Here is a 12,847-nt window from a genome sequence, read left to right as displayed (position 1 = left end):
TATGGCCAAGTCTTTGGTGGAATGACGCCTACAGGTGGGGAGGGAAGGAAGCAGAGCTGGGTCTGGAGTCATTGAAGCGAGATGTTGTTACCGGTCTCATTCTCAGTCCTACATGGTGCCCGGAGCTGGCAGGAGCCTCCAGAACTAGGACAACTGAGACAAGGGTGCCAGTCTTCATTCCCCTGACTCCCCTTCCTTAGTCTATTTTATGGATCAGTAAACTTTTTTTCTTTTTATAAGGTTTATTTAAGTACTCTCTACATCTAACATGGGGCTCGAACTCATGACCCCTAGGTCAAGGGCCCCAAGGTCAAGAGTCGAATGCTCTTCTGACTGAGCCAGCCAGGGGCTCCGGGTCAGTAACCTCTTGATGTAAAGGGCCAGATAGTAAATAGTTTCATTTCTGAAGGCCATATGATATCTATTGCAAAAACTCAACCCTGACATTGGGGTTCATCTCAAAAGAGCCATCCTGATCTAAATGAGCCATTAATCCGGAACACTGCCACAGGACCAGCCCTTCACCTCTTTACTGCCCATCTCCCGTGCTAGATGTCGGCTCCATGATGGTGGAGAGAGCCCTCGTCTTGTTCCTGGCCCATTCCTGGCTACTACAATGGGGCCTGGCATGCAGCATGTGCTCAGTAAACATTTGTCTAACGAGTGGGTAGAAGGATGCCTACTGGACTCTCCTTTGGGCACGCTTCCCTCCCTCAGTCCATCGGGGTGGGGAGCCTAGGCCTGGCCCCTCAAGAGTTAACAGTGGCTAGCACAGGGACGGCCATAGGGCCCCATGAATCAGGCAGGGGCTTACTGAAATCCACTTTCTCTAGGGGTGGCTTTCTCCAGGCAAGGCCGGCCCGACTGGGAAACCAACAGAGTGGACAACAGAGCCTAGCCAGGGATGGGGACAGTATGAGGCTTCTAGGAGCCAGTGTTCATGGGTTTTGTGTTTTACCCCCATGCTTGTGCTGAGTGCTCAGGAAGGGGAGAGTCTGGATTCAGCCGGGCTCCTTCGTCCCCAGTCACCGAGGGGCAGGCAGGTAATGCTGGAAAAGCAAATGTCTGTATGTGCTCTTCCCCCCTCTGACTGGGAGAGCAGTGAAGGCAGGGTTGCAGCTGTCCCGCTCACTGCTGGGACCCCAGCGCGACACAAAACAGATCGGGGCACACAGTGGACATCTGAAAGTTTCTCGAATGAAAGAATAATCAAAGACATTTTTTCTAAGGTTGTAACGGGGTTTCTAAAATGTGTGTGTGTGTGTATACACACACACACACACACACATATATGAAAAAATACACGAACTTGAAGACAACCAACCTCATTTATAAATTTATTCTACCCCCTTCCCCAAGTCGAGAATGTATACAAAACTTTAGCAGGAAACCAGAGTGATGAACCATCCTTTGGTCTCAGCCTCGTGCATTTTGAGAGGGGATTCTTTGCATTTCCACACACCCTGATCCCACCCAGTGGGTGAAGCCCATGCATCCCACAAGGTATGGCCTCATGGAAGGCCACGCAGGACTGAGTTCTGAGTCTCAGGGATGTGAGAATGATGCCACATCAGGGTCAAGATGGTGCAAGGGTTAGGACCTCGGGCTCTGGTATGCTGTCCATCTTCTGGTCCAACTTCTGCTTCTTTCCTGCCTGTGTGTCCTTGGGTGGGTGACTCCCCCCTTTCTATGCCTTGATTTTCTCATGAATGAAATGAAGAAAACACTATTAATGGCCACTATGTATTGACATGATGGGTGGAGGGGAGGATACATCAGTCGCTGACGTCTAGCAACGTGCTCCAGAGACAGGTCAGTGCCACAGGGGGCCTCCAGGAGTAGCCATGGAAACCGGGTACTGAGCCTGCTCAGCTGGCTCTGTCCATCACCCCTCCACACTGATATCTCTGGCCATCTTCTCATTTATCCACTAAGGTCACTTCTGACTTTAAAGACACCTCCACCCAGGACCCACCTCCTCAGCTCCCTCTACGGTCAGCTTCTCCTCCCCTTCTAGAAGGAATTACGATGATCTTTCAGGACCCCAGTGTCTTGGTTTTATGTCTGGGGAGGTGTGGTGTCCAGATCACCGCCAACCCCCACCCCAACCCCTGGAGGTGAGGTGAAGAAGGAAAGAGTGGTGAGCAAGCCTGTTTCTCCCGCTTCACCTACAGTTTTTTGGAACCTGGCCAGGTACGGTGGATCTTGGATCTAACTCGCTCATTAAATGCTAAGATTTTGGGTGTGGTCTGGGACTGCTTGGACTGGAAATTGAAGGTGCCCCACTCTCAACACTGTCTCTGGGAAATGCCTTGGGCTTCTGTGTAGATCCCTAACCACTCTTCCTCCCCAGTAACTGCCTCCCTGCTCCCCTTCCTTGTCTAGCACTGATGCTTTCCAGCACCCTGCACCCCTTCCCCATCTCCTTCCTTGAGCCCCCGCCCCACTCTTCTTATGTACTTATTACTTCTCTTATTACCATGGACAGCCAGTCCCTCATTGGCTTCGTGGCCTTGGGCATGTCCCTTTGCTTCCCCTCGGCTTATTTCCCAATCTGGGAAAGAGTTCATAAGATGACTGCCCTAATTTAGTGCACATCAGCTCCTCTAATTTTAACGAGGCTTGTGCCAATTTTGAGGATCCTTATGTCCTCAGACATCCTTAAGATGACTTCCTCACTCTCGGGCTTTTACTCAGGCAATAGAGCATTGACAGTTTGCAGAACAGAATGCAGACTGCTGGGAGCCACAGCCCTCTTGCATCAGTGAAATTCCTGGAAGAGACCCAGCAGCAAAGGCTGGTTCCTGGTTCCTATCACCCCTGAGGGAAAGGCCACACATCCCGTGGGATGGGCAAGAGTCCCAGCATACTCTTGGGGTGCCGAGGTATAGTGGGTTGAACAGTGGCTCCCACACGATAACCCACGGAACCTGTGACTGTAAGCATAGCTGGGAAAACAAAACAACAAAACCCCAACTCTGTAAATAAGTTAAGGATCCCGAAGTGACATCATCCTAGATTTAGGGTGGGCCCTAAATCCAAAGACAGGTAGCCTTTCCAAGAGACACAAGAGGCCACATGGAGACAGAGGCAGAGACTGGAGATGTGCAGTCACTGGAAGTTAAAAGAGGCAAGGAAGGATCTTCCCACCAATGCCCCTCAGATGGAGGGCTGCCCTGCTGACACTTTGATTCCAGATCTCCAGCCTCTGGGACTGTGAGAGAACACATTTCTGTGGCTGTAAGCCATCACATTTGTGGTCATGTTATGGTCGCCCTGGGAATCTAATAAAGGTTAGGACCAACTGGTGGCCTGGCCCAGTGGGAGGGAGATGGGGTTGAGGGCTCTGGAGGCAGGGGGGCACCACTGCACGAAGGGGGCTGTGGGACCAGTCAAGAGCTTCAGTGGGGGAGGGCAAGGGCACACAGGTCAAGAGATTTGGATGGAACATGAGGAATGTGATCATCTAACCGTGGCTGGCAGTGCGCTGAGAGAGGCCACTGAAGGAGACAGTGAGGAAGGTAGGAAACGACATGTCAGGAAAGGTTCAGGAACTTGGAGGAGGGAGGACAGGGGTCCAGGCGGAAAGGCTGGTTGGATCAGCCTGAGCAGGTTCAATTTTTCCACCCATGGAAGTGGTGTTGGGAGGGCAGTGCCAGAGAGGTGCTGCACAGACATTCCAGTGGGTTGTGCCAGACTGCAGGACTGGGGGGTGGGGATCTGCTGGAATAGTCATCTGGGGTCTCGGTAGGGTGCCACAGATCAGGTTAAGGGGGAAGATATAACATTCAGTGGATCCACTGCAAGGCAGGATCCCTTCTTTATTCCCCTCAAAGAGAGTGGGGAAACCAGCTAGAGCCAACCTTAGATGAGGGGGACAGAAGTTCACTGAACGACACCACATTTCTTTACAATGGTCTGTGCCTATTGACAAAGGGAAGGGGGTGCTCCAGTGAACAGGATGAGCGCCCAGGAAAGGGTAACATTTATCACGGAAATGGGGGTGAGGGTGGGGTAACAGCTTGGTTCAGCTCAAGTCTGGGTCCCTTTTCTCTTCTGCCAGAAGAGTGAGCCTGTTGTCCTTCTGGCTGGGACCTCACAGGTCAGTGTGGTGGTGGGGGGCAGCGATGGGCACGCGGTCTGTACCTATGAGTTAGAGCTGGAGGGTGCTACACTGGCACCTTCACTGGCTGGGGGCTGGCCCCAGTGGAAGGTACCGCTGGTCGGTAGGGGCCGACTGAATCCAAGTTCCTTCAAGATCCGGGTGATTTCCGCTGGGCCAGCACAGGCGGCGGGGAGTATGGGGAGAAGGCCACATCAGAGCACACACAACCATGGCCAAGTTCAGACTTCCGCAGGCTCCTGTGCCTGGGACGTGGACACTGCCTTGGATGTGGATGTGGCCTGGGACACCGACGATGGCTCCGGGATGCAGAGCTGGGCGCGCACCTCTTGCATCTGCGCCTGCAGCTCCTCCAGGGCGCTCTGCTGCGACGTCGCCTGCACCTGCGCCTGCAGGGTCTCCAGCGCCAGCGCCAGGCGGCCCACCTCGTCCTGCATCGCGTCCCAGGCGGCACGCTGCTCCTCCTCCTTGTGACGCTGGTGCGCCTGGTGGCGTGAGTACTCCAGGACCAAGCAGCCACCGCCCACGATGAAGATGGTGGCCTCGCCCAGCAGCTCGGCGCCCAACTCAGCGGCAGCCTCCTCATTCAGGGGCTTGATGACTGTGCCCCGGAAGCCCATGATGCGCATCTTGGTCCGCATCTCCACCCAGTGGTACACTGCGGGGGAAGAGAGGGGTCAGGTCGTGCGCCAGGAGCCCCTACAAACCCCACCCCTCCGCATTTCGGTGTCCAGGCTGGAGCACCTGGGACACCACGGCCAGAATCACCAGGGGCATTGCCTTAAACAAGATCTGCACTGGCCTAGCCCAGGGATCTTTTAAAAATTCCCAGAGGATTTTGCCAAGCATCCAGGAATAAGAAACCCTGCCCAGGAGGGGAAATCCTTAGACTTGGGGGTGGGATGGAGACACACGCCCCTGTAGGGTTACAAGGAGCTCCCAGGACACAAAGTCCCTGGAAGGTGTGAAGGCTTAATTGCCAGAGTCTTAGCTCCCTCTGCTCCTCCCATCAAGCCACCAGCAGGACAGCCAAGCATCCTCCTCCCCTGACACAGTCTCCAACCCACTTCTTAGAAGAAAGGCAGACCTCCAATACCCCCTACCCCTGCCCTGTCTTTTTTTTCGAATCTTCCCCTAATTCTGAGTTAGTGCTGCAGGGTAGTGGGACCTCCTGGCTCCGAAGAAAGGGCAGCCGGAATGTGGGAATGCACGCAAAGCGACTGTGAACAGGGGTTCACAGACCTGTCCACAGACCGTCCTCTTGGCAGGTCTGGTGGCTCCCATCCTTAATTTTCACCAACCCTGAGGATGTAGCTAATGGCCTTGTGAGCTCTTCATGGTGAGGTATAGGGCACGTACCTTGAAAGAAGCTCATGAGCTGACTGGTACTGCTGGAACGAGAGCTTTCTTGCCTAGCTGTTTCTTTGTGCAGGGAGATTCTCAGCATGTGAGTCTTAAAAAACCAAGGCAGAACTGATGCCGGACCCTGACTCCCTCCTGCAGTAATTCATATTCATCCAGGATACATGACATCGCTGTCTAGTTCATTTGGAGGTTCGTGTCCAACACAGCGCTTTGCTTTCAATGTTTCATAATTATTCACACAAACGCATAATGTATGAAATGTTTTTTTTTTTAATTTATGATAGTCAGAGAGAGAGAGAGAGAGAGAGAGAGAGAGAGAGAGAGGCAGAGACACAGGCAGAGGGAGAAGCAGGCTCCATGCTCCATGCACCGGGAGCCCGATGTGGGATTCGATCCCGGGTCTCCAGGATCGCGCCCTGGGCCAAAGGCAGACGCTAAACCGCTGCGCTACCCAGGGATCCCCTGTATGAAATGTTTTAAGTGAAGTGTGCACTAATAATTTTTAAAACCCAGAGGAAGATATTTTTAAACATTTATAACCTTATGGTCACCAGAAATGAAACAAAAATTGAAATTTGGATTTCTGTACATGTTTTGGTTGCTGACACAGACTTTATTAGAAAGAATGCTGCAAGGGAAATGTAAGTAGAAGTTCAAGGACAAAGGTCAAGGAACAATGTGAAATTTCTGAGTGTAAAAGAACGGCTTGTTCATTTTTTTTCTCCCTTTCAAACCAAGAGTAGCAGGTGCCAAATAACAAGAGTTATGGGGACTGCATTAGATACTTCCAAGGAAGGATGGCGCCAACTCTGCTTGGAAATGTCAATATTCATGACACACCAGAAATTATATCCTCTGCATCTACTTGAATTCATGCAGAAGTTTTAGCTGTCACCTTGAAAATGCACAGAGGGTATATAACTTTTAAATGTTTTAAAGGGGTGAGGCAGCAAAAATGTTTAGAGGAGCTCTGCTTGCCTTCAGCAGTTAAGATCTAAAGGAGCATACCCAGGGCCCCCCGAGAACTGCCCCTGTGGCACACACTGTTACCACGAACTGTTATGGAGGCCCTGGTGTTGTGGGGTTCCTGGAGTCCTGGCTGTCCAGACCCCTCCCACACTGAGGTCAAGCCGGGGTCTGCCTGAAGCTCTGCTGCCTATTGCAAGGACAGCCCACTTTGAGCCCCCTCTGTAAAATGGGGAGGTGATGACCAGACCCCAGCCGCAAGGGTGCCAGGCCTGTAACTGTCACCTGATCCTTCACGCCGGGACCACAGGGCATTGTGGCCGGAAAGTGGTAACGAAGTAAAGCACCACTTCTACTGGCATCGCTGGGGGAATGTCCCCACATGGCACTGTGGACAGAGCACGAGGACCTGGGTCAGCAGTCGGGCCTGGGTGTAGGCACGAGGGGTGGGGGCACACATGCAGGCATAGGAAATGAAGTAGGGTGTGTGTGTGTGAGAGAGAGAAGGCTTTCAGAGCAGGGGCTAATGGCAGTCTCTGGTCAGCAGCCAGATTTGGGGTTCAGGAAACAAGGTCCATGAGGGAATGGGGGGATGGAAATGGGCAGCCATGAGGAGCCAGGACAGGCCAAAATTGAGATCCAGCAGGTCCCCAGATGCCTTCCAGACGCCTCACATTCACTGTGTCCAGACATGACCCCGGTTCCCTGGCCCACTGGACAGTTCCTCCTCCTCTTGTGTCCATCCTGTCACCAGGCCAGAGACTTGGGACTCAGGTGTTCTCCTGCCCCACAGCCTCTCAGCATACATCTCCCATACCCCCATCCTCTCCATCTTGGCTGTGACCAATGTCCCCTCCCTGACCTCCTGATTCAGAGACCTCTGTCCCTCCTGCCATTGTTTCCTTCAGAGCACCTATCACAACTGGGAATAGTCTTGTCATGCAGTCACTTGTCTGCACTCTGTCTCCCATGCTGCCCCGTGAGCCCCATGGTCACAGTCACTGGGTATCCCTGGCACCTGCTAGCAGCAGGCCAGGCACACAGGTGATGCTTAGAGTATCCCCGTTGAATGCATCAATGGGTCACCACCCCAGCCTCATGCCCCTGTGGCTGTTCTATGGCAGCAGTCAGGAGCTGGTTAAAATATGACAAAAACACAAAAAAATGCCATTGTTTTCATTAATAAAAGTAACACACTGCATGAAAATAAAGTAATCAAACTATAAAGCTGAAAGTCAGAGGGTCCCACGCACCTGGCCCTGATCCTTAGGCCCACCCCAAATGGCCCCCCAAATCTCACCCTCACCAGCCTGCCTTCTGCTAGCATCATTGCCCTGACATCTGAAAATAAGTGTACCTTGCTCACCTCTCTTCTGAACTTTGCACTGGGAAATTTGCTGCCTTCTACACATTTTCTATTGGGCCCTCAGTCCCAGTAAAAAAGATTATCACTTTATCCCCATGCAGCCTGTCCTTCCTCCACTCCCCATTTTTACAAGTGATGTGTATAGCTAAGAGAAATAAGTCAGAAAAAAAAAAAAGAAAAGAAAAAAGAAATAAATCAGAGAAAGGCCAATACCATATAATCTCACTTGTATGTACAATTAAACAACAAACCCAAGCTCATGGATATTAAAACAAACAAACAGGGATCCCTGGGTGGCGCAGCGCTTTGGCGCCTGCCTTTGGCCCAGGGCGCGATCCTGGAGACCCAAGATCGAGTCCCACATCGGGCTCCCAGTGCATGGAGCCTGCTTCTCCCTCTGCCTATGTCTCTGCCTCTCTCTCTTTCTCTCTCTGTGACTATCATAAAAAAATTTTTAAAAATTTAATAAAAAATAAATAAATAAATAAAACAAACAAACAAACAAACAAACAAACAAAAAAACCCTAGAATATAACAGAAAACATCAAAGGCAATCTTAAGTAGTCAGGACAAATATGGTTTCACAAAACTTTTGTCCTTGTTTTGTGTGTGACTGTGTGTGTAAACTGGAATACAGTCAAAAGGCTAAAAGCCATTGTCCCAGATTTTGGTTGGAATTCCAGTGAATTTACAGATCATTTCCAGGACAGCAGCATCTTCCCGATGTTGTCTCTCAATCCACAATCCATAAATGTACTCTTGGTCTCCACTTAGTCTCTAATTTTCTTTGCAATCTCAGGGCACCTGAATGGCTGGGTCAGAAGAGCACATGACTCTTGATCTCAGGGTTGTGAGTTTGAGCCCCATGTTGGGTGTAGCTTACTTAAATTTTTTTTCTCTCCGTCTCTTTGATTGTATTTATTGTTATGTATTGATTATTTTTTAAAGATTTTATTTATTTATTCATGAGAGACAGAGAGAAAGAGAGAGGCAGAGACACAGGCAGAGACACAGGCAGAGGGAGAAGCAGGCTCCATGCACCGGGAGCCCGACGTGGGATTCGATCCCGGGTCTCCAGGATCGCGCCCTGGGCCAAAGGCAGGCGCTCAACCGCTGCGCCACCCAGGGATCCCTAACTTTTTAACTTTTTAATGAAATATAACTTCTATAAAATACACAGTAAGTGTAGAGCAGGATAATTTAAAAAAAATTTTTTACGATTTTATTTATTTATTTATTTATTTATTTATTTATTTATTTTTAAATTTTTAAAATTTATTTATGATAGTCACAGAGAGAGAGAGAGAGAGGCAGAGACACAGGCAGAGGGAGAAGCAGGCTCCATGCACCGGGAGCCCGACGTGGGATTCGATCCCGGATCTCCAGGATCGCACCCTGGGCCAAAGGCAGGTGCTAAACCGCTGCGCCACCCGGGATTCCCCTATTTTATTTACTTATTCATGAGACACACAGGGAGAGAGAGGCAAAGCCATAGGCAGAGGGAGAAGCAGGCTCCCTGTAGGGAACCTGATTCAGGACTCGATCCCAGGACCCCAGGACCATGACCTGAGCCAAAGGCAGATGCTCAACCACTGAGCCATGCAGGTGTCTTAAAAAATGTTTTTTTTTTAATTTTATATTTAAATAATCTCTATACTAAGTGTGGGGCTCAAACTCAGAACCCTGTGATCACGAGTCCTATGCTCCAACTCAGCCAGCTAGGTACCAGCAGAAAATTTAATATGTAAGCATCACCCTGATTAAGATCTACAATATTTCTGCACTCTGAAAGGCTCCCACTTTCAAGCCCTCTTCCAATTACCCTCAGAAACCACTATTCTGACCTCCCATGATAGATGATTATAAGTATACTCTAAGTCCTATTCTGATTTCTTTGTAGTTAATCATTTGTATTCCCTGCTCTGTCCTCTTTTGCTCAGCATTATGCCTATGAGATCTCTTGTGTTGCCACAGACTTCTTTGGCTTCTTTTTATCAAGGAGTTGTCTTCTGTCATGTGGATGGACCAGTTGGGCCTTCCATGCCCTGCCCATGGGCAAGTAAAACAGCTGAGTCACAGGACTCTGCCTCACTCAGAAGACGGAAAATGGGGAGACAGTACTCCTCATCCATCAGCTGATTTAACTCACACAGCCTGGGAGAGCAGCCAGGGTTGAGGATCTTTCTATTAGGGTGGTCTTTGGATGGGAAAAATGCCACAGCTCACTGTTTGTCCTCGGTGGGTTCCTTTGCTGCTGCCTCCTGGGTAAGTTCTAGATGGTCCAAGGGGTTGGGATTTTTGTTTTGTTTTGTTTTTTGGACTCATATGGTATGTTCTATTAGCTCTCAGTTTTCTCTTATCATTCCTGGAATCACAAGTGATACTCTTGAAGTCATCAGTAAATAAAAGCAGAGAAGAGGTTTATCACAAAATGAAGTAAAATGTTGGTAATCAATAAATACATTTTAATAATGTAGAGACAAACCAGCTCATTATAAATACCATACAAATTAAAGCACATAGCTCTCTTTTTATTTTTTAAAGATTTATTCATTCACTTTAGAGACAGAGAGCATGAGCAGGAGAGGCAGAGGGAGAAAAAGAATCTCAAGCAGACTCCATGCTGAGTGTGGAGACTGACTTGAGGTTCAATCTCACGACCCTGAGATCATGACCTGAGCCAAAACCAACAGTCAGACCCTCAACCAATTGTGCTACCCAGGCACCCGGAATCCAACTAATCCATCCTAAACAAAAATATTAGCAAACAGAATCCAGCAATATATAAGAAGGATAATAAATCATGATCTAGTGGGATTTATTCTAAGACTGCAAGGTCCTTTTGCATTTATTTGAAAAGTACTTGGGATGCCTAGGTGGCTCAGTCACTTAAGTGACTCCCCAGGGAGCCCGATGCGGGACTCCATCCTGGGTCACCAGGATCACAACATGAGCCAAAGGCAGACACTCAACCGCTGAGCCACCCAGGGGTCCCTAGACAATGGATTTTAAAATACCATTCACAATAGCACCAAAACTCTTTAAATATATAGAAATATATGGACAAAAGATGTGCAAGAACTCTACCCTGAAGACTTAAAATACTGCTGAGAGGAATTAAAGAATACTTATAAAAAATAGAGAGATAAAGAGGCAACTGGCTGGCTCAGTTGGTAGTATATGCGACTCAGTCTCGGGGTTGTGAGTTCACATTGGGTGTAGAGATTACTTAGAAATAAAATCTTAAAAACAAACAAAACAGATTATTACCCTATTCATGGATTGGAAGACTCACTCATGTTATTAAGGCTCTCCAAATTGAACTATAGATTCAAAAAGCCCAGTAAACCTCCTAACACGCTTTTTATAATTAGGAACAAGTTGATTCTAAAACTTGTAAGAGGGACGCCTGGGTGGCACAGTGGCTGAGTGCCTGCCTGTCTCAGGTCGTGATCCCAGGGATCCTGGGATGAGTCCCACATGGGGCTCCCCGCAGGGTGCATGCTTCTCCCTCTGCCTATCTCTGCCTCTCTGTGTCTCTCATGAATAAATAAATAAAATCTTAAAAAAAAAAAGGATATGAGAATCCATATTCACAAGAGACCTTGGCCATCCTTTCTTGTAATGACTTTGTTAGGTTTTTGCTATTAGCATCCTATTGAATTAAGTAAGGACTTATTAAATAAGGACGTGTCCCCACTTTCCCTATTATTTAGAAGAGTTTAGAAAATGGTATTGTTTCTTTCTTTTTTTTTTTTTTAAGATTTTATTCATTTATTCATGAGAGACACAGAGGCATACAGGCAGAGGGAGAAGCAGGCTCCATGCAGGGAGCCCGATGTGGGACTCGATCCCGGGACCCCAGGATCACACCCTGGGCAGAAGGCAGGGGCCAAACCATTGAGCTACCCAGGGATCCCCGTATTGTTTCTTTCTAAAATGTTAAGAAGAATTTACTAGCAAAGCCATCTGGGCCTGTAGTTTTTTTTTTCTTTTCTTTTAAAAAATTCATTTATTTTTGAGAGAGAATATGCACGCACACACGCATGAGGCGGGGGGGGGGGCAAAGGGAAAGAGAGAATCCACTGAGCCAGGAGCCCAACACAGGGCTCAATCTTATAATCCAAAGATCATGACTTGAGCCAAAATCGAGAATCAAAAGCTTAACTGAGGGGATCCCTGAGTGGCTCAGTGGTTTAGCACCTGCCTTCGGCCCAGGGAGTGATCCTGGAGTCCCGGGATGGAGTTCTGTGTCAGGCTTCCTGCATGGACCCTGCCTCTTCCTCTGCCTGTGTCTCTGCTTCTCTCCCTCTCTCTCTCTGTGTCTCTCATGAATAAATAAAATCTTTAAAACAACAATAACAACAACAAAAACCCCCACAAAAGCTTAACTGACTGAGCAATGCAGGTGCCCAGGGTCCGGAGTTTTCTTTATGGGAAGGTCTTTAATTATGGATTCAACATCTCTAACAGATATAAGATTATTCAGATTTTCTTTTTTTTTTAAAGATTTTATTTTTAAGTAATCCCTATCTATACTCAACATGTGGCTTGAACTTAACAGCTCTAAGATCAAGAGTTGCACACTCTACTGACTGAGCCAGTCAGGCACCCAGACTATTCAGATTTTCTATTTCTTTTTTTTTGTTTTTTTAAGATTTATTTATGAGAGAGAGAGAGAGAGAGAGAGAGAGAGAGAGAGAGAGGCAGAGACACAGGAGGAGGGAGAAGCAGGCTCCATGCTGGGAGCCCGACGCGGGACTCGATCCCGGGACTCCAGGATCACACCCTGGGCCAAAGGCAGGCGCTTAACCACTGAGCCACCCGGGGATTCCCCCAGATTTTCTATTTCTTCTGCATCAATACTATTAAACTCTGTTTCCCCAAGAAAACTGCCCATTTCCTTTGCATTGTCAAATTTACTGGCTAAAGTTGATGAGTAACCTTTTGTCATCCTATAGTTAGGATCTGTACAGATGCCTCATTCTTTTCATTCCTTTTAATGGAAATTTGGGTTTTTTTTTTAA

At 48.5% G+C, this 12,847-nt stretch overlaps 1 protein-coding gene across 2 annotated transcripts in view; it reads right to left on the bottom strand.

Moving 5' to 3' along the window:
• Window positions 1-1,324: 1,324 nt before the first annotated feature.
• Window positions 1,325-12,847, bottom strand: part of LOC129500680 (optic atrophy 3 protein-like) — a 46,724-nt gene continuing 35,201 nt past the window's right edge. The window contains exon 2 of one of the 2 annotated variants that reach the window (XM_055311346.1): window positions 1,325-4,781. In XM_055311346.1, coding sequence (XP_055167321.1) covers window positions 4,345-4,781 — 437 coding nt within the window. In that variant the 3' untranslated portion in view covers window positions 1,325-4,344. The remainder of the gene's footprint in view (window positions 4,782-12,847) is intronic. The other variant, XR_008662588.1, reaches the window with a different exon arrangement.

This window comes from Nyctereutes procyonoides, unplaced genomic scaffold (assembly GCF_905146905.1).
Source record: "Nyctereutes procyonoides isolate TBG_1078 unplaced genomic scaffold, NYPRO_anot_genome, whole genome shotgun sequence".
Classification (NCBI taxonomy): Eukaryota; Metazoa; Chordata; class Mammalia; order Carnivora; family Canidae; genus Nyctereutes; species Nyctereutes procyonoides.
The sequence above is the reverse complement of the archived record's forward strand: the minus strand, read 5'-3'. Positions and strand labels throughout refer to the sequence as shown.